At 37.6% G+C, this 22999-nt stretch overlaps 2 protein-coding genes across 3 annotated transcripts in view; both read left to right on the top strand.

Annotated features, from left to right (window-relative positions):
- The first annotated feature begins 3507 nt into the window (after positions 1 to 3507).
- On the top strand, positions 3508 to 20874 carry LOC114453973 (uncharacterized). Of its 2 annotated transcripts, none has more exons than XM_028434031.1 (7): positions 3508 to 3593; positions 6750 to 7097; positions 9114 to 9386; positions 12039 to 12335; positions 13705 to 13800; positions 16249 to 16291; positions 16873 to 20874. In XM_028434031.1, exons 1-7 carry the CDS (start codon positions 3530 to 3532, stop codon positions 16928 to 16930), a joined length of 1179 nt encoding a protein of 392 aa, XP_028289832.1. In that variant the 5' UTR covers positions 3508 to 3529; the 3' UTR covers positions 16931 to 20874. The 2 variants fall into 2 exon arrangements, with proteins under 2 accessions (XP_028289832.1, XP_028289831.1); XM_028434030.1 differs by having other exon boundaries at positions 16249 to 16294; positions 16870 to 20874.
- Positions 20875 to 21527: 653 nt separating this feature from the next.
- dnah5l (dynein, axonemal, heavy chain 5 like) overlaps positions 21528 to 22999 on the top strand; it is a 63363-nt gene continuing 61891 nt past the window's right edge. Inside the window, exons 1-3 of the mRNA XM_028434110.1 lie at positions 21528 to 21684; positions 22123 to 22226; positions 22383 to 22571. Of these exons, the coding sequence (XP_028289911.1) occupies positions 22182 to 22226; positions 22383 to 22571 (234 nt within the window). The 5' untranslated portion in view covers positions 21528 to 21684; positions 22123 to 22181. The remainder of the gene's footprint in view (positions 21685 to 22122; positions 22227 to 22382; positions 22572 to 22999) is intronic.

The following is a 22999-nucleotide window of genomic DNA, read 5'->3' as shown; positions in this document are numbered from 1 at the left end:
GATTATTTTTGCTAATTTAACCACATTCATCATTTATCATGTCCATTATTTACCAGTTTAAACTAATTGTTCTAATATTGACACTTTGAACCATTTTTACAGCTCTGTTTTTGCCCACTCTAATTTAAAACTTTTAACCAATTTCTGTGCTTTTGAACAATAGACCATCATTTTACTGACTTTATGGATGGACCCTAAAAATCTCTCCTTTATTCCCCTTATAGATGGTCCTGTCTCCACATGACTGTTCTTCAATGTTCATGTCTGTGTTTAACCACCTTCAGCTACAGTGGGGGTCCCTGCTCTATGGGACCTTTATTTTGGGGGTCACAGGTTGAGAACCAGCGGTTGAGGCAGTACTTATGAGTGCTGCGCTGCCATTGAAGCTGTGTTGTGTTGTTTGTTGTGTTGTCAGGTGCAGTGTGTAGTTCAGACGTTGTAACACCAACCACTGTCTTCAACGTCACTCTGTCCAACTCTGCGAATTCAACATCTACAGGAGGCAGGGTGGGACGGGCGGCGGTGGCGTTGGGAGTAGCAGGAGTCGTTGGTGTAGCCATGTACATCCTCAGGAAGAAAGGTGTGTGTGTGTGTGTGTGTGTGTGTGTGTGTGTGTGTGTGTGTGTGTGTGTGTGTGTGTGTGTGTGTGTGTGTCCTTTGTTGCACTGATGAAATGTTGTGTATCTCCAACAGGACCGAGGGGATCCCACCTGAGCCCACGCCCACAGTGAGTGTCTTTGAGGACATCAGTGTGGTTTTCCACCAGGGTTTGTGGTTGGCTGGAGGTGAAGCTGGTTATATAAATATTTATATCTTATGGGCCGTAACCACGACATCATCATTTTCACTGAGAAGGAGAATCACTACTTTAACTTTGACCAGAATACATTTCAACACATAATGTCTATTTTTGTCACTCAGGAATAAAACATAAAACATCCTTTAAGGCCTATGTTTCTCACACACATGAAATATGGGGTAGACACGGGTTCTTTCTGTGTGCAGGATGGATGGATGGATGGATGGATGGACTAAAACAACATACAATATGACAACAAAAAAAGACAGAAATTTACTCTGAAAACACATTTTAAAGACGTTTTAAAAATATAAAAACTGAACAAACACAAAAAGACACAATGGGCCTGTACTACGAAGTTGGATATATATCTATCTATAAATACAGTATATATAAGCATAGTGTGACTTAATTACAGCACACACGTGTTTATATTCATACATCTCATTCTGGGTACACTCTGTGTCTCTGATGCTGCGTTCATACAGATCAGAAGGTAGAATTTATTCATATTTATATGATCTACAGCAGTGTTTCTCAAATAGGGGTACGTGCTGGCACTACAGGGGGTACTTGACTGAGAGACAGTGGAAAATTAAAAAATGTGAGCATGAAAAAAATGTGTTTTATATTGTTTATTTTCAGTTAAAAATGCTAATCATTATAATGATGATGGATATGATCTTGATTAGAACATGAAGTCTTGGTCCACACTAGGATGGAGATAACCAGAAATGATAAAAACTACAGAAATAAATCTATTCTGGAGCCACTAAATCAGTGTTTTTCAACCTTGGGGTTGTGACCCTATGTGGGGTTGTCAGGAATTTAAATGGGGTCGACTGAAATAAATATAAAATAATTGCTGATTAAAAATATATTCTTTAGATTTAAAACAAGACACAATCTTAACTGTATTCTATAAACTACATATATATATCTGAGTAATTATGGCTGCTCTGTGACACAGTAAAATAAAGGAAAAACAAAGAAAAAACTGACTTTGGGGCCACATGAAATTTTTAATATAAAAATGAGGTCACGATCCAAAAAAGGATGTGAATTATTTTTGCTAAATACTGTTTAATTCATTATTTACAAAATAAAATAATTAAAAAATGTTATCACTACTGGTATTCTGAGGAAAATGTTGTTGTCAGAATAAGAGGGACTCAGGCTCTCGTCATCACCACAGAATACATCAATTAATTAATTAATTAATTAATTAATTAATTAATTAATTAATTAATTGACGTACGTGGGGTTTATCAGCTGATTAATGTAGATCAGTCCAATAGATATAAATCTATATGTTTCCTATAGAATGTGAACGGTAAATGAAAGTATTGATTATTGTTTCTCTGTTAGAGTCTGACTCCTCCCCCTTGTCCACAGAGGTCCCAGAAGAAGAGTAGCTTTCTCCAGGGGCGGAGCCTTGTTAACCGCTGACCAATCGGGCAGCAGCGTTCCTCTGCTCCAATTAAACGAAGACTCTGATCTGGATCCTGGTGAGGCCACGCCCACGTAGACCTGAAGAAGATCAAAGATGATGAAAGTTGATCAATAACCTGGAGGAGACACGGAAGTCCAACGTCACCACAGGAAGGACTTTTATTCTGAAGGGTTTCCTTCTTCACAGGAAGTCGTGGAATAGAAAAGTGTTAACTTTATTACCACATAGATCAGTTCCTGTCCTTTGTCACAGATGTATGAAGAATAGATCTGTTCCTCACGGAGGAACTAGATAATAAACAGTTTTATTATTACTGCCATGTTCTCATTTATACATCCATCCATCATCCATCCATCCATCCATCATCCATCATTCATCATCTGTCATCCATCCATACATCCAGCCATCATCCATCCATCATTCATCATCCATCATCCGTCATCCATCATCTGTCATCATCCATTCATCCATCCATCCATCCATTATCCATCATCCATCATTCATCCATCATCAGCTCCTGCAGGAGTTGATGATGATCTATTAATTATTTTGTTGATATTCTCAGATTATATATAAATTATTACATAATATATTTACACATGGAAGTGCAAACTATGGTACAATAATGATTAAATTAATAATTTCACACCCTATAATCTGCGGCTCACATAAAGTAAACTGTTTAATATTTGACCTTGAACTGATTAAATAAAAACGTGTCACACATTCCTTCCAGCAGGGGTCGTAGTTAGACATTAAAGGAGCTGTGTCATCATAAAGTGTTTCATCATAAAGTGTTTCATCATAAAGTGTTTCATCATAAAGTGTTTCATCATAAAGTGATGAAAGCAAACGTGTGCACATGTTATTATTTAAGGTGTATTTAAAATAAAAACTATAAAATACAAGAGGTGGAATTAAAGCTAAACCTGAAAGAAATTAAGATTCGCTTCCTCTTCTCTCCACGTGATGCATTTACGACACCTCGGAATTTGGGGTTTAAACATCACGATATTGACTAGGATTACAGAACAGTTAATAATTAGGTTTATGATGTTTTAAGTGAATCACTTTTAATGCCTGCATTGTTGATCTAAATAATAATATTAATAATAATAACTGAGTAGCCAAAAGAAAGAAAGAAGAAAAAAAAAGAAAGAAAAAAAAAAAACAGAAGAGCGAGCGCGTGATTTCCGGCGGTTAAAAAGCTCCGCCCCCTCCCTATATATTGACACGTTGCTCCATCCTGAGCCACTCCCCCTGCTACACACGGAGCAATGGGAATGTCATGGAGTAAGCTAGCAGCTATCTGTGTCGGAGTGTGTTCGTGTGTTAGCGGAGGTGAGAACAAACTTTATTCATCTTCTTTAATAAACACGGTCGGTTAACCGTTAGGGTCAACCCTTAACCCGTTAGTCCACGTGACTACCGGTACTCACCTTTGTGAAGATGCGCGGACACGCCCATGTCACCAGACTACACCCGAAACCTAGTAGTACTATAGACATATAGTACTATAGACATATAGTACTATAGACATGTAGACATGTAGAACTGTAGACATGTAGAACTGTAGACATGTAGAACTATAGACATGTAGAACTGTAGACATGTAGAACTGTAGACATGTAGAACTGTAGACATGTAGAACTGTAGACATGTAGAACTATAGACATGTAGACATGTAGAACTGTAGACATGTAGAACTGTAGACATGTAGAACTGTAGACATGTAGAACTGTAGACATGTAGAACTGTAGACATGTAGAACTGTAGACATGTAGAACTATAGACATGTAGACATGTAGAACTGTAGACATGTAGAACTGTAGACATGTAGAACTGTAGACATGTAGAACTGTAGACATGTAGAGCTGTAGACATGTAGAGCTGTAGACATGCAGACATGTAGAACTGTAGACATGTAGAACTGTAGACATGTAGAACTGTAGACATGTAGACATGTAGAACTATAGACATGTAGACATGTAGAACTGTGAAAGCATCTGAGGAATGACCTTGAAAGTCACATGTGCAGAGGTGGAGTAGTGGTGGTCACTGGTTCTAATCCCACCTAGTCATCACTGTGAGCTGTAGAACCAGTCTCTGAACCCTGACTGCACGTGTTAGGGTTTAATTAAGTAATTTAACCAGTTAAATTAATGAAATTCTTATCATTTAATCTAAAACACATGTTTGCAATCTCTGTATCTTAATAATAAAACATTTTAGCTCCAAGTTGAGCTGCACAGTGATAAAGTTTAACGTTAGGCTGTGATCATGACTCATCGTCTGTGGCTGCATGTTTAACCTTCTCAGGTTACACTCTCCTTCTTTTTAAAAAAACAAAAGCTTTTGGAAACATGTTTGTATTTATCTGTTTTTAATTTGTTTTAACTTTTATCTGCATGTCTTATTATTGTTCACACACTCCTACATTTACTCAGCTTTTTTAATTTATTTTCTTGCAGTTTAATCATTAATTTTACTCTGCCCTGATTGTTTGATTTGTCATGCTTTTTTGTCCTTTTATTATTTATTTATTTATCTTAATTTAATTTAGTTTAAAGCAGAGGTTCTCAACACGTGGGCCAGGTCACAAAAGCAGGACCTGTTTTCAGGGTATCACAGATGAATGCAAAAATAAATAAACTGTGGATTTTAAATTTAGAAAAAGGAAAATGAGCTTTTCTTTTGAAGGGAATTAGCTTATGTAGTATAATATGTAAAAATAATTGAGCATAACAAACTTGTATTATTTTAGCCTCTGGTTTTTCATCCCATTTCATGGTCTTTTCATATTTACATGTCAAACATGCTTAATAGACTGTTATATGTTTTCTTTTATGAACTGTTATTGTGTAATATTGTCCCAAAACATGTGAGTGAAGGTTTAGTCTGTCAGATAAATATTTACATTTTATTGTCATTACACAGGGCTCTACACTAAACTTCTCAGTTGGCCCCACACTGTACATCATAGACATACATGCTGATGAATAGTTGACTTAACTGGTGTTCCATAGTTTTATATGAAGTAAAAATGGAAAGTGATTCGAGAGATAAATTTGTTTAATGTTTTAGTGACAATATTAAGTTTTTCTGCATTTTATATCATTTTAAAAGAAGATGTAACAATGAATTAAGTTAACAGTAGCATAACTAACTTAGCATCTGCATTGTTTGAGCCCATGGTATTAAATTCAGAGGGTCCAGCTCTGATAGTGGGGTCTCCTAACCCTCTTTCTCTGGGAGAACCACAGCTGAACATCTGGCCTGGTGTCATAGTGCATCAGTTGTGGCCCTTGATGCTGGTTCTGATGAGGTCCTCCTCAGTATCAGTGTGTAGATTGTTCCTCATATCTGACTTTATCCTATTTTGTGTTGAAGCCTCTCACACAGCTGTGCCCCACATGTGCTCCATCACTTTGCTTATGATGCTTTTTTTATTTTTTAATTATTATATTATTATTATTATTAACATGGTTACATTCACTTTTTTTTTATTTTGTACATGCCGAAAAAGGAGACGAGAGAAGCAGTTAGCTTATCTAAGTCCCGCCCCCTGTTTTGAACACAGAAATTTTATATCAAAGCTTGTCTCTCTGGTCAAACATTCTTATGTTGTTCTGAACACAATTTCATTTTTTTTTTTTTTTTTTTTTGTCCTTTTTGTGTTGGATTTATTCTCATCTGTAGTCAGTGTTGTCTTTCTTTATTCCTCCTCCTCTCTATCGTTGTTCGTGTCGGCCTTGTTCCCTGTAGATTTCATTCCCAGACGTTGTTTGCGTTCCTCCAGTTCAAAAGAAAAGTTCATCTTCTTTTGAAGTACTTGATATCTTCAGAAAGTTTTCTTAGCATACGAAGGATTAGAAAGGCACATACCCCCGTCATTAGCAGGCCAATGATCATGACCCCTAACAGGTAGAGGTCGTCTACATCTTCCACTGAGAGGATTGAGAGGCACAGCATTTTCCCTTTCCATCATGACATAACCACTCGGGTATGTCTCTTTTGGACACGCTGGTTCGTGTTGTAGTTCTTCTGTTTGTGAAGATTGTGTCGATTGTGTTCAATGACCAGTTGATAAGTTCCATCTCGTTGCAACTTGAGACTTTGAAAATGTCGTTTATATATAGAATGAACAGTTTTGGCCCTAATACCGAACCCTGTGGCACACCACATTATATGGTTTGGCATGTTGATATGTTTTGTTCGAAGTCAACATATTGTCTCCTATTTCTTTTTTTTTTTTTTAGAACTTTTAGAACATGAATCAAACCTTTTCCATGGGTTTCCTGTGCAGAAAAGGCTCTTCTATGGACACGGGTCAGATAGGAAGCAGCTTTTAGTAGAACAAAGTTCATCATCCAATGGGAACGTTTTCAGTTCAAAGCTCTTTCTCCCTCCACTGGTTTTTAGTTAGTTAATCGTTTATTTTTCATGTTGTTGTTCAATTGTTGTTTTTTAACTCTTTTTTTCATGTTCTGGTCACAGCACTGATGTTGGCCGTGGGACCCAACATGCAGAGCGTCATATGTGACCTGGGGCGTCCGTGCCACCTCACGTGCACACATCGTTTATCAGGCATCACTGACCTGAACTGGGTGAAGAATTCTGGTTCCTATCCACGTCTTTATGGAGACCACGGTGACGGAGAGACGTTCATCCACCCTGACTACAGGGGGAAGCTGTCTGTGAGCAGCTACGGGGAGTCTGAACATGGTCTGGTGTCTGACCTGTGTCTGATGGAGCCTGGGGTCCACTCTGAGTCTGTGTACCTCAGCCAGGCCAGGAACCATTTAGACCAGTTCAGCCACTGCTTCCTCAACCTCACAGTGAAAGGTAAGAAGCTGTGTTGCCAGGTTGGGTTCTCCATCCCTGACGTTGAGTGTTTCTGCTTCCAGCTACAGGCAGTGCACGCTTCAACGAGCACACGTGCACAAATCTCACTGTTAAAGGGGCATAAAGCAGGATTTGTGAAAAAATAAACATGAATTTTAAGTTTTTTAATGCTAATGGTTGATGAAGCATTCTAAACCAAGAAAACAAGTCGACACACATTTCTACCTGTTGCCTTGAACACATGGTGTGATACGTGTTCTGCTGGTCTAGGTACACATTCCTACGCAGTTCTGCAGACGTGACGTCAAATGAGGCGTCCCATTACTGTAAATAAAGAAATATGAGAAGTCTTACAGACTGAAAGAAGACAAACACAGTGGACTAAACTAATGTTTGGTTCCACAGACGTACGCAGAGGCATGTGCACAGGTCTTACAGTAAACAGTCACATGAACGGAGAGTAAATAAATTACTCAGTTAGAACGTGGATCAGGAAGTATTTTATTGTCTGAGTCTGACCCAACAGTGGAAAACTCATTTTTTCTCAAAGAAATGACATATGTACATTTGTTATAGTGGTACGCACCGATTTTATTAATAAACAACTGTCAATGTCAACATCAGATCAGCACACGGGTAACAAGACAAAGTGAAACACAAACAGGGGTGCAGTGCACGCAAGAGACCCATGGGATGTATTTCTATAATTAATGTATGAAAGATAAGTATAATCCATGTAGTTATGATCCTGTAGTTACAGTAACTAATCAGCCGATTAACGCTAACCACAGTAGTCACTATACATCCTGTTCTATCATCCTTTAAATTACATTAGACCTCTTTAGTAAGTGTAATGTGGGGTTAAAATGGGGTTATCTGAAATTTCTGAAAAAATTAAAAAAAAATTTTAAAACTGTATTCACAACTGTACGACTGTATTCTATACTTTCACTTTGTCAATTATAAATCTAGTTCAACTAAAATGGGGTAAAAAATACATCTGAGCTGGCAACTTGTCACTAATCCTGGAACCTGTATTTGTAACAAACATGATCTACTACTAAAATGTCTTTGGGGTCACCATAAATTGTTGTCAAGATGGGGTCATAATCCAAAAAAGGTTGGAAACCACTGTTTGAATGCACCTAAGGATCACATTAACATAGTATTTATCATTCATTATAGTGTTTATCACATATATATATCTATATAATTGTGAGTTAATTATAACATAAACATGAGTTATATGTGACATAAAGTAATCACAAGTTCATTGTGGCGTAATTACAAACTAATCTGGAATTAATGTTGACTTATTCACTAAATTAATCGAGTTATTCACAAACTAATTACAAATGAATGATAAACTAATTAACATGAGTTAAACCTGAGAATCATTAACCCTTAGGAGTCAACGGACGTGCTGGTGCCTCCTGATCACATGACTAATCTAAGACGACACAGATTGTCCATTTTAAGTCTGTCATTTACTCGCTAACTTCAAAACTTGCTTAAGGGAGAGTAAAGGTCCCTTAGGAGAGCTCCTCCTCTCTGCTTCATTGTCTACTATCAAACCTCAGAGTTGGAACTGTCGCCCCCTGTGGTCACAACTGTTTTAATTCTCTCTGTAAACAACAGGTTTACATCTTTAACTTTTCTGTTTTTTAGAGAAACTAAAATCAGCACAAGTTATTATTAAAAAGCTCCTCAATGATATGATGCATAATGATGTGTTTTGTTAGACATAAATCTGCTAATAAGGACATTTAGAAGATTTTAGGACACATTGTAAAAACAGTGGAGGATCAATTTATAGAATGAATAACTCAATGTCTGGATTAGAGATCATGATGTGACCAGTGGACGTTATGGATCCATACAGGAATCAGAAGTCAGCTGTTGGACAGTAAATAAATAAGAAGTGATTATCAAAGCATGGCAGCTAATGTGCTAAGTGCTACTTCCGCGCTCAAACCGGAAGTTGCACATTTTCTTTGGTTTTCTATGGTTTTGTAGCGCCGGTGACGGACATCGACATCAGGAGAGAGAGGAACCAGATCGTCTGCCGCTCAAAGAAAAACTATCCCAAGCTTCAGCTGGAGTGGCTTCTCGACCCTTCCTGGGAAAATGTGAACCATTCCGAGGTGGTGCAGCATGACCTGGACGGACTGTTCAGCGTGCAGAGCTTCCTGGACCTCCCACACTCAGAGGAAGTGGACGGAAACCTCGCCGTCAGCTGTGTCGTCAGCAGGGACCATGAATGGAAGAGGGGCACATGGACCCAACGAAGTGAGTTCGTCCTAATATTCCCTCCTATCTCCTTTCCTATCCACTTTTCTTTAACCCTGAAAGTGTTTAAGTGGCGGCCATGATAAGGAGCATTCCAATTCTCTTTAGGCTAAGGAAAGGAAGCTCAATGCTTCCTTTATAACCTCCTTTAGCCTAGGAAACACTGATGCATCCTTTACCAAAATACACCACATAATGATGACCCACAATTCATTGCAGCAACATTATTTAACATTATTCAACCATTCTCTATGTGACGTTCTTTAGTTTACCTTTAGTTCCTGGTAGCCATGGTAACCTCTTTTCCTTTGATTTATTTTCAAACCTGTGATTTATGACATTATATCAGTGGTTAAACCAGGGGTACCAGGGTGAACGTGGTCAGGGGGTCAGATTTTGTTCATGTGAGACCTCAGGGGACTTAATTCCACTTTGGGCCTGAAAAACCAAACAGTGATTTAACACATGGATATGCTGCTAGAAATGATTCATAAGATCTACACATCAAAAATAAATTTTCTGACTTTTGTAAATTTTCTGACTTGTGTAATTGTTTTAAATGTAAAATGTCTTATAGTTTTTGAAAAGTGTTTATAAATAAAATTTATTATTATTGATGGTAAATAGAGATGTCTGAGTGTGAAAAGGACAGTTTGAGTTCTCACTGTGGAAAGGTACATTTATGAGGTCTACCTGCACTAACCATGATTATTTTTATTAAGCTTTTATTTTATATACATTTACAAATTTGGAGGAAGTGCACACAATGGACAGGTTTATAAGTGAACTGGAGTAACGCCATCACCTGAAACAGTTTGAAAAGTCAGCATTAGCTTTAGCAGCATTAGCTTTAGCAGCATTAGCTTTAGCAGCTAACTTGGTCTTTCTGCCTCAGAGACCAATACATTTACGCAAAAAATCTTTCAAAGAACGGGTAAAATAATGTAAATCTCTCAGACTCACTTCCTACACCGTCAGCCATGGAGAGTTTATCCCTCTGACCTTTGACCTCATGCAGAAGAACTGAACCAGAGCAAGAGTGTGAAAAGGCCTATAGGTCACATGACTGAATATCCAGTAGGAATTAGTAAAACAAAAAGGTTATTGATCTTAAAACATGACATTGACTCAATAACAGATGGTACATTAACTTTACCAGTCATCACCAGTAAGCTCCACCCACATTTCCACACACCCATGCCTATGGCACTAGCCTACATCAGTTAGCCCCACCCCCCTCCCACTCATATCACACAGGATTATGATAAATATGGAGACAAACCTTCTTCAGATACTTTTTAACTTTCACCAGCTTAGCTCAGCTGTAGCTGAGTCAGCAACAACAGAACAACTGATGGATTCCACCTACATTAAAGTCCATATTCTGATATTTTTCACCATCTCCATTTGTTCAAAGAACCCCAACAACATAGTATTTAAGCTTTATTTTACCAAACTCACCTGTTTTCTGGAGTTTTAGCCTCTGAAAAGTCACTTTCTGACCAATTCTAAAACCAGGCTGTGTGAGTGGGCGTGTCTATAGACGATGACTCCACACAACAGCTGATCACTAGAGACGTTCTTTTGCTATTCACACACTCTTATTGTTTTCAGCCCAAAAAACTGCACATTACAGTAAAACACATGGATATTTATTGTGATTGTGAACAGTGTTTGAAGTGTATGCACCGTGTGACCGTGGCTCAGGTGGTAGTGGGTCGTCTTCTGATTTAGAGGTTGGGGGTTCGATCCCAGTACCTGACTGTGTCGAAGTGTCCTTGGGCAAGACACTGAACCCTAAGTTGCTCCCAGTGGTCGACTAGTGCCTTGCATGTCAGTCCTGTCCCACTGGTGTGTGAATGTGAGAGTGATTGGGTGAATGAGCTGATATGTAAAGAGCTTTGAGACTGTTTCAGTGGTGATAAAGCTCTATATAAATCAAGTCCATTTACCATTTACCATGCAGCAACAGCAAAAACAGTTGAGTCAGCAGCTTCAAACACTTAGCGGAGCTGCTACGTTGCTTTATTGTCATCATCTCATGTAGAGATTACAGGAATAATCCATTCATGGTGACAGTCAGAACTGCTGAGTCACATTGTGTCACAAACACTGTTGCCAGATTCATGGTTTGGGTTCTAAGATGTGATTGGGCTGGAAATTGTTCATCTGATCTGGCAACACTAATTCCTGATTTAACTTGTGACATCACAAATGTAGAAAATTTGAAACGGAGCAATTTTCTCTGTTATCAGACTTACACAGACCACAAACAAACGACTGGATGGTTTATTTCACATGTTGTGTTCTGTGGACACACAAAATAATAAAATAGTAGATTTAAAAAAAAAAAAAAAAAGCCGTGTCTAGAACACGGAGGTATGGTCATGTGATTACAAATTGGGATGTTTGTGTCATTTTCCAACAAATTCATAGTTTTTCTGGAAAAATCTGACGATGATTCGCCCCATGGAATAGGTTGCATTGCTGGACATGTGACATTTAACAGATGAAGATGACGTGAATCTTTTTTTCCATAAACTAGTTAAAATGTAACCGTGGAGCACGTTGAGAGTCCTGAGAGAAAGTGTCGCCAATAATAACGTCTCAAAGGAGCGAGTGACGTGTTGACTTTGGTTTGGTTCGTTCTAGATCTCCTCCTTTCCCCCGGCGTCGACCCGTGGATCCACTGCATTCCAGACTCCAATGAGACGCTCCACAGCTTCACCTGGACATTCCACCATGAGCATCTCATCCTGTCACAGAACAGTAGCAGCGACGCTTCACTCATGGTGTCTGATGATTGGAAGGAGAACGTGAAGAAGGTGTCTGCGTGGGGCGACCTGCAGCTCAAAGCCTTCAGTCCAAGGAAGGCGGGGCTCTACTCCTGTGTGGCTGAAGGCTTAGCGGACACCTTCTTTACCGACACCATCCTGAACGTTGACCAAGGTGAGCTCCAAGTGGTGTCAAACATACGGGTCATGGGCCAAAACCGGCCCATGTGGTCCTGCTAAGGAAAGCTGGTATCAACCATAGCTAAAGGCTACTAGCATCACATTTGGAGGACATTTGGATTACTAGTGCACTTCACTAGTGAAGACCATAGCCTCACTAGTACTACTAGTAGACTCTTCACTTTATTAGCACAAATAGTTTGCATCATATGCTAATAGGGGCGGGGAAAAGCAGATTCAGGCTTTTCATTGGCTTTCAAAAAATATTCCAACCAATCAGGGAGCTGGATTTGGTTCTGATTCCTCCTACTGAATTACCATTAGGTCTACTAGTACTACGAGTGAACGTTTGGTTTTAACTAGCACAACTAGTAGACTTATCCATCAGTAACTAGTACTAGTGACTTAAATACTCAAAGCTTCAATTTTCTCTGACCACCATATTATATTATGTCTGTGTATTTATTTATTTATGTATAATGGTCGTTCCTTTGACTAACAGCACCATCCAGTGGACACATTAGGAACAACATATATTTTCTGTGTTTAAACCAGTGGTTCTCAACCTTTTCACACCGTGACCTCCAAAATAAAGGTCCCATAGAGCAGGGACCCCCACTGTAGCTGAAGGTGGTTGAACACAGACATGAACATTGAAGAACAGTCATGTGGAGACAGGACCATCTATAAGGGGGAATAAAGGAGAGATTTTTGGGGTCCATCCATAAAGTCAGTAAAATGATGGTCTATTGTTCTATGAATCTGTGATAACCACATTTATTTATTCATCTGAATAATATCCACTGTTATCCAGGAACGTTTATTATTATTAAATCCTGGTTTTAATCACTAATAAAATGGTTCAAAGTGACCAAAAATGGTGGAAAAGTATTTTAAAAACCACAGAAATTGGTTAAAAGTTGTAAATCAGAGTAGATAAAAACAGTGGTAAAAAGAGTTAAAATTGTTAATATTGGTACAATTAGTTTAAACTGGTAAATAATGAGCATGATAAATGGTGAATGTGGTTAAAAATGGCAAAAATAATGATAATCTGGTGAAAAGAGGTTAAAAGTGACAATAATGGATCAACATATGTAACATTAGGTGTAAAAGTGGTAGAAATGGTTTATAAGTGATGAACATGTCTGGAAAGTAGAAAAAATGTGTAGAAAAGTCATTAAAATGTGATGTAGAAGTGTCAGAAATGAGAGAAATGTAGCAAAAATACATTAAAAGGAGCAAAAATGTAGTGTTTGGTGTAGTTGCAGAAAAAGGGTAAAAATAAGCAAATATGGCCAGTGTTTTGTGACCCCAAGGTTGAGAACTCCTGGATTATACTAATGAGCAGTTTCTCTTCCTAGGGCACTACATGCGGCTGTATTGGATTCCCATACTTGTCCTGGTAGGGGGGCTCCTTCTCCTCCTACTTCTGTGGAAGATCTTTAAGATCATCGTTGGTGAGATAACTCCTAATCAAGTCTTCTTGTGACGATATTAGTTCAACTTATTTACTGCATTAAATATGTCATCAAATATTGTTAAACTCACTTCTATTATAACTTGTGGTAAGGAAAAAATATGCTTCAAAATGGTCATTTTTAATATATTGATAATACAACCGTTCGCATTAGCAGGGAGACTGTGACCTACTCATTGTGTGGATAATTAGCATTATCGACTAGTGATAATCTTTTGTTATTGCTTATTAGAGTCTGAAGTCCCTGAATGGGACATAGGAACTTATTGTAAGTGCTTAAATTTACTATTATTACTAGTACAGTGCCCGTTGGAAGTATGTATCACTATAGAAAAGTGGGAGGTTCAGTAGCTTTTTCATGGATGGCCTCTACTCAGGTTGCCAAGGAGACGGCTTATTTAGAACAGGAAATAAACCCTCTAGGTTTAACAAAGGCAGTACATTAAACAGTAACATTTGTCAAGCAATGGCCATACCTGCTGTTTAGTATAAACATTACTACTGTACACACACACACACACACACACACACTTTCCAGGCCAAAACATGAGTCACAGCTCAGAAGGGTTTGGTAAAGTGCAAATGAGAAGACAACAGAAGGCCTTACAGTTTTGATTGTCTATTATTCATGTCATAGTTAGCGTATAAAAATTAATAAGAACAAAGCTAACATGATCTGAAATGGGATGAAATGTGGCCGTATAAACAGATTAACCTGTAGCTAGTCGACTAAATGAACTGTGCAGGGCATAATGTGTAGCACTGTAATATAAACTATATATAAAGTGAGAGCCTATTTTTATTTTATTATTATTATTACTCACCTTAGTTACAAACGTTGCTCACTGAAGACACCTGCTGGTCAATATTTACAGGGTGTTTTTAAGGCTATTAGACCCAATTAAGTGGTTTTTAAAGGCCACAGTCACCCCTGTAGATTCTACGCAGCTTTCAACTTATCTTGAATTACTGTGACTACCTGTCAACATTGAGCTGTTCTGCAAAGCTGCATTTAAGACAATTTTATGAAATAATTCATCTACAGTATCATTGCAGTTCAAACACCTTTGAACTGAGCAGCAGCCATGTTGAAAGTCTCACACAGATTCCTTGCTTTTATAGATATATACGTATAAGATTATACCAAGCTAATTTGACCCCCTGAGAATGCCCGAAGTCTCACAAAATTTTGCACGCACCTCAGGCCTGCTGAAGAAATTGATTATTTGATACGACTGATTCATATGAAATTCGCCACATGTATTTTTAACCCCAAGAATGGTTTAGTCGTGGCGTTGCCGCAAAATTGCAATGCTAATTTTTGTTAGCGCACCACAATTTAAAAAAATCCATAATTGACACACAAAGTTTGATCAACCTCAAAATTCACACAAATGACATTTGCCCACGCCTATTCATCACTGCACGCCATAATATAAAAATGTATATAACTAATATACAAAGTTTAAACTGCCTCATATTTGATACAGAAACAAGACTCAATGTGAACATTACCTCAAAATAGTGTTGGATGAACCTGGACCGATGGGAGCAGGTCACTGATGAAGACAAAACAGGCTGTGGTCAGTGGGAGGGGCCTATAATGTCACAGGAAAATCCTTCGATATTTCCTCGCCATCACATTTTAAATACTGTATCTTTGCTATTTTTCAATGGATTTGCATCAAATTCACTGAGAATGATTTTTAACTGGTTTTGTCTTTATACTGGTTTTAACTAATACTGCTGTGTAAACAGGGATAACTGGTTTTAGTGGTTGTTCCTGTTCTACTGCAGTATCATTGCTAGGTTAATGCTAATGCTACATTAATGACAGGTTCATGCTAGGTAAATGCTATTGCTAGGTTAAAGTTAATGCTATTGCTAGGCTAATGCAGGGTTATTGCTAATGTTAGCCCAATTCTAATGCTAATGCGAGGTTAATGTTACAGCTAATGGTAATCCTAAAGCATTTGAAATGCAATATCTGTTTTTGCTGAGGTCAAACCCAAATCCCCAACATTGGGATAGGCAACCTTGGGTTACCGACCCTATGACGCCGCTTGCGGCTTTAATTTTATTTTCTTTAGGTGGTTTACATTAGCATTTAGCCAACTGATGCTAATGTTGTTAATTTCACATGTTGCATGTTTGTCTTTCTGGTTTTTCTTTTGCCCTTGATGTAAAAAAAAAAAAATGCCTTCAGATTTAAAGTTAAATTCCTTGTTTTGTTTTTAAACTGTACTTTATAAATAAATATTTATCTTATTAGCTACACTCTGAAAATCCACTAAAACTAAAAAGTTTTTGAACAACAGGACAGGTTGTTTAAATCTTTCATGTTCAAGAAATCAACTAAATATTAAAAAGGGGAGGGGCAAACAAAATATTTAGTTCAAAGTGTTTACTGATGTAATTTTCTCCACAGGCTCGAGGAACAACGCTGGAAACATGTGGTGTATGAGGGAGATGTACGTACACAGAATTACATTCATTCTTCTTCTTTTAAACCTTCTTTATGGACGTCCTGATCCAGACATCGTGGAGCAACAAACTTGCGTGAAAATGTCGGCTACGACAAAAACCTGAATTGTGCGTATAAGCAGACGAGTAATGGCAAAAAAACCAAAAACGTTTATTTAAAATAAATAAATAAATGAAAGTCTGTCACTACAATAGAACTGCATTATTAAATGAAAAATCTTACAGATAAATTCTCCATAGCGACAAAAAATAAACAATTTCAGTTCACGATTCACATTATATGTACGTTTTTATAATAATAAAAGAGGAGCATTAGAATAGAGTCCTACGCATTGTTGTGCTCAGGCCCTAATAATACAAATATAATAGATATGTACAACAATCAAAGGTTTCAGGAAACCTGAAAAATGTGAGGAGATCAAAGTAAATTTCCTAAAAAACTGTTGTTTGTATAAATGAAACCTTAACGTAACTTTTGGCAAACGATCAAAGCCAACTAATAAAGTCGCGGCTGAAAATGGTGATCAGGAACAAGTCATGTGACCTTTGTTATCCTTCACCTCTTCAGGGACGGTGACGATGACGATGACGATGACGGTGATGATGACGACATGATTGTCCCTTGATGATGACGAGTAAAGTCTTGATTGAAGGCTCCGCCTCCTTCACCAGAACAGAACCACGAACCACTGGATTCCAACTGGTCTCCCTTTGGGAAACGCCCTCATCACTTTTTTTCACATTATCTTTTATTGGGTCGTTTTATGACATTTACACGGTACGCCCACGCCACCTAGTGTCTGAAATCAGAATCAGCTTTTATAAACTATAATGAAAACATTTTAATCAATAATTAGTTTAATATGAGTCAACTTCAGTGTACAATAGTCACCAAATAACATGGTTACAAATTTAACATCACTGTTTTATCATATATTATCACAGCTACTGACCTATCATCAGATAACATGATCACCAGGAACACCCGTACATACGACCTCTATTTTTTAACAACTTTTCAACAACATTTTGGCTTTTTTTCATGTAATTTTGCAACACAAGATTAAACAGACAGAATCACCAAATAACACGATTACCACTTTAACTAGAACACCGTTACACAGACAGCTCGTTAGCATTAGTCGAGCTATGGTTGGATATTTATTATTATTTAACTAAACTTAATAATTAAAAGTTTTGCAACTCTAGCGTTGAAACAATCACCAGATAACATGATTACCAGTTTAACTAGAACACCGGTACGTACAACAGGTCGCAGCGTTAGTGGAGTCATGGTTGCATTTCGTGATCTGACGAATACAGGAAGTAGATAAAGTCGTGCTTTATGTTTCAGATCCAACGTTTCCCAAACGGAGACCAGCCGTCACGTCTTTGTGGTCACTCAACATTAAAGTTCTTATGAAGCGTGTGGCGTTCACACTGAAACCTAAACATGCTAGTAGCGCTGCTGATGTAGCTTTTAGTTCTACCTACAGTTAATAATCACCTCATAAGTTTTGCACAGGCTTGGTAGGAGTTCTTTATTTATTCTCATGTTTGTCACAATAGTCGTCCCAGCCTTACACATTTATCGCGTTCACACTTTATTTACGCTGTTTACAAACAGTGCATGGTTTTCAGTAACGAGTGTCAAAGGGCGTTAGTTGGAACCAATGTTTGGAACCAATCATCCTAAATGTTTACATATGTGCAGTTTCAACCCTTCTCCAAATCTTTTCTGATTTTCCTAATATTCCCCGCCCCCTTCCTGTGTCGTCTGTTGCTGTGGTAACCAAGCAACACTAGTCCATTTTACACAGAATCTGTCATCAAATTCCTTTTCTTTTTATTTTTTGCTCCTAGTTTAGACAGACTGTCGTTGCCCCCCAACAATTCACATTTGTTAGCATCTCAATCCGTCCAAGAAACTATTTTTATTCACATTCACAACGAGTGGAAAAACCTCAAAGTTCCCTTTTATTATCTGGGATTATTGGAAGTTAAATCCTGACAAACTGTGAAAAGCGTTTGCTTTATCCCTCATCCTTTATATTTATCATTATTATTATTATTATTGTTGCTGGGTTGTTCTTTGTTGTGTTGTTTTTATTTCTTTTATTTCTTTTTGTTGCTTGTTTTGTGCACCAACCACCAAGTCAAATTCCTTGTACTGTCCTCAAAACTGTACATGGCAAATAAAACATTTCTGATTCTGATTCTGAGAAGGAGCTAACGTTAGCATAGCCGCACGTGCTGCCTTTTAATCATCTTCACATTGTGCCATAGACGAGTTAACTTTTTAGGGTTATGAAGTAAGAGGAAGTAGCTTTTTTCCTTTCAAAATAAAAGCCTGTAGGTGGTTGGGAACCTTGGGTTACTTTCATTTTTCCTCACGTCAGCATCAGAAGAAAAACATGAATTGACTCCTCCTCTTTCTGCTCGCCTGACTGTATCTTCAGGTTTACAGTAGTGGTTCTTACACATACACTGGTCTATGATACACTGACATGTCTTAGACTGTAGATAAAACTGGGCTTAACTTTAGACATGTTGATCCTAAATACCTGTTCTAGGTTTTACCACTCACTCCTTCCCTCTGTCCACAGACACCACCATTATACCTAAGCTTCACACTGGTCACCAGACTGGATTGATTATAACTACACAATATACACATCTCACTTTACAATAATCAGCTCTTCCCCATCCTTTACATTTTCTACCCTGACTCCCTCTTCACTGTTCCCCTACCCCCTCACCCAGATATAACACTGCTCTCCCTTTTTATGTTCTCCCTTTAATAAAGTGTTTCTTACCCTTCCTTAGGGAGGTCACAGTTATGCATTAAAATACATAATTTTATTTGTAATAACAAAACATTTATTACTGTCTATAACAGATTACGCTACTTGTAGTGTTGACCTTTGACATCATGTGCAGACACCCTCTACGACACTAGAGGGTGTATTTAGCACATTCCAGCATCCCTTAGTTCTGTTTTTCACATCATCTCACAAGGGCTTAAACTGACACTTCACTTTTTAGTGAAACTAAATGTTTCCTAGCTTAGCGCTTACCGCTCGTTTTAGCTAAGATTTGGTCTTTTTTTTGCATCACTATAACAACGTCTTCCACGAGCCATGAACTGTGAATCCTTACGGGCGTTTACGCTCTTACAGAGGCTTGAGAAATATTACAGATGAAAAGAATAGTCAACAAAGAAAAGAAAATGTAGATATTTGTGTAAAATATTATAAAGAAAAGCAGCGCTAGCTTTGGTCGTACGACCACTTGGAGACGCAGAGATTTGTAACACTGGGACGATCTGTGAATTACTAACTTTCTGTGAAGCTGACCCTAAATCTTTCTATTTATTCTTGTTGTATTATACTCTATAGTTGCTGAAGCTCTTAATTTTAATGATGATTAAATTAAATTAAACTGGGCTTTAAGCCTTTATTCGTCATGTATATATGTTGTTACACCTATATTGAAATTTGTCCTCTGCATTTTAACCAATCCCTGCGGAGCAGTCGGTAGCGCCTGGAGCTGTTTGGGGTGAAGGGTCTTACTCAACATCCCACAGTGATGGCCCAGGTGAGGTTAGAACCAGGAACCTTCTGATTACAAGGCCAGCGTCCTAAACCACTGGGCACTAAATTTAGAACCTGTCAAATATTGCTTACTATTTATATATTGTTTTTCAGTTGTGTGTGTTTAGTTCACGCAGTAATTTCAATTAATTGTTTCCAATTGTATTTGAATGTTTAACTGTAACTGGTTAGAAGAGTACTGGATATCTAAATATTGATTCATCTGGATTGAAAACAATATTTAATGGAAGGAAAGTGTTAATATTTGAGAAAACGTGGCAGATAATGTTGAGAACAGTTGTTCAGTTGTTGTGCTTTATAGAGATGGTAGTAAATGTGTTTAATGTGGATCAGGAAAAAAAATCCTACTTTTGTTTTTATTTTTGTTTGTTTTTTTCCATTGTTCTTGTTTTTCACAATTTTGAAAAATCTCTTTTTCTCTCTTAAAATAATAGTTTGGTTTATTCTGTAATTTTTTTTTGTTTGTTTGTTTAATATTGACTTTAAAAAAACAATGTGTAGATTTACCAAAAATGTAGAAAATCAGAGCATAAGATCTATTTTTACGCTGTAAAATTGAAAAAAATCAATACATTTGCTGTAATTTTACTTACATCATGTTTTTAGCTAAAAAAACCAAACTATTTTTGAACTTAACAGAACTGAAAAAAATATTTTCTCTATTCTGATGATATTTATGCCAGCAAATGTGTGTGGGTGAGCGTTTGTGTACTGTAGCTATTGATGAAGCTTACCTCCATTGTTCAGCAGAAGCGGTTGATGATTTACTGTAGTTAACCCTTTAGATGCTGGAGCTTGTTACTGTACGCACTTAGCTTGGCTGTGATTGTTGTTCTGTCTCTGAAACTTTTATTTTCAAACTGAAACTCATTATGTTTGTTTTTAGTGTTAAATTCACACTTAGTGAACGTGTCAATCAAAGATGAAAGGAATGTAAATAAAACACTATGACTGTATCTGTTTAATGATGAATGCACTCATGGAAAACGTCACTGTAACAATACAATGGTTATTAAACACATTTATTCATTTTTATAACAGCAGCTTCAGTAACACCAGAACATTTACACACACACACACACACACACACACGTCATGATTCATGTTTTTATATTTGCTAAAAACCCAGTAAAGCATGAATGTAATTTAGTTAAATATAATTTAGTGCTTTGTGAACAATATAATCATATTTATTCATATTACACATAATGTTAGCACTTAGTGATTAAATAATAAACACTATTTAGTTGTTTAGGATCATTTATTGTTCAGTTATAATCCAACACATTTAAACCGGAAAACTTGGTGAAATATTGTTAGGACATTAACTACTAAGTCTAATAAACTAGATTAATAGTTTTTAAATGGCCAGCAGTGATTTATGGTGAATAATTAGTGTGTTGTGCGTTTGGTTGCTGGGTCACTAACACACACACACACACACACACACACGTCCCTGTTGCCAAGGCGATGGTCAAACTTTGCAGAGCTGCTTCTTTGTTTGGTGCAGAGATGAGCAGGTTCTGACCTACTGCAGCATCTACAACAGCTGATTAAACACAACCAGGAGAGTCTAACCATTCTATGGTGTCGTGACCTTCAGATGGACGAACCCAACTCTCCTCCCCACACAGAGGACCCCCAGGAGGGGGGGGACGCCCCGTCCCAGTCAGTGGAACCAGCAGGCAGCTCAGAGCAGGAGGAGGACAGAGATGGAGCTGAGAAGAAAGACAAATCTCCTCAACTTCACCTCCACTACACCCAAGGTCACAAACTGTTATTATTCAAATACTGTATATATTTTTATCATTTGAATTATATTTTGTTTCCATCTATTTTATTTTATTTATATTATTTATTCATAATAATTGTCATCTCTATAACTTCACTTCCACTACATCAAAGGTCACAAAAACAATAAATCAGAAAATTATATAAAATTTGATTTAATGAAAAATAAATTAAATATTTTCATTTCTGCAGATTATTATGGGAAGTTGACACACACACGTGAACAACCAATGTTTTACTTCTGCTTTGTGTGTTAAAGGTGCAGTCTGCAACTCTTATAAAAGTGACTATTTGTCATATTTACTAAAGCTGTCACTATGTCAGGACAGCGTTACATCAAACTAGTAGTTTGTGTGAAAAAAACAGGCTCAATCTTTTAAAAATGATTAAAATATGAATTATTTTTGTCGTAGACGTGACAAAGAGACATCACCGACGAATAGGAGGCCAGAACCAGAGAGCCATAAGTCATATGACCTCACCAGTGGCCCCGCCCCCTCCAACCGCAGGCACCACAGTGAGTGATCCCACAGCAGGGGGCGCAATGTTTGATTCACACACTCGTGTTTTATTGTGTCTCAATTTAAATAAAAGTAATAAAGAAAAACTATCTCACTGTGGTTGTAATACAGTATATGTCCACTAGAGGGTGTTTAATAAAATGCGTCCGCAGGTGTCTGGCCGCAGGACGCTGGTCCTGACCAATGAGGCGAGGAGAGAGATGGTGAAACAGGCGAGAGCCGCCAAGGAGGAGCGGAGAGCTGCATTGGACGCCCGTCACAGACACCTGATTGGCTGCCTGGCCAACGCCGCCGCGCTCGGGGAGCCGGACGTAGAGGACGCCATCATCTCTGATGACAAGGTGACCGTAAAGACATGGTGCATGATGGGAAAGAAAGTTCTAGTCCAGTAGAAATGTGAAGAAACACCAGAGAACAGAAGGATATTGTCTAGATATTATACATTAAACACATTTATGTTTTTTTTTTTTTTTTATGTGTTTATGGAGGAAATTTATGGATGTTTTTGTTTAGTTTTTCCCCACAACTCTGATATAGGATTTCTGTAGTTATTTTCTGTATCTTTTTCATTATTTTGTTATTTGGTTGTTATTTGGTTGTTTTGCGTGTTCTTAAATGAATTTGTGTATTTTATTTTTATTTTTTTGCTTTAGAAGTCCTTTTTGTGTGTTTTTGCTGTCATTTCATTTCTTCTGTCTTATATGTTGTTGTTGTGGTTTTGTGTATTATGTTAAACTAAACCGTACGGTATGTGTTCCATTCCTGGTCT

This window comes from Gouania willdenowi, chromosome 20 (assembly GCF_900634775.1).
Source record: "Gouania willdenowi chromosome 20, fGouWil2.1, whole genome shotgun sequence".
Taxonomy (NCBI): Eukaryota; Metazoa; Chordata; class Actinopteri; order Blenniiformes; family Gobiesocidae; genus Gouania; species Gouania willdenowi.
The sequence above is the reverse complement of the archived record's forward strand: the minus strand, read 5'-3'. Positions and strand labels throughout refer to the sequence as shown.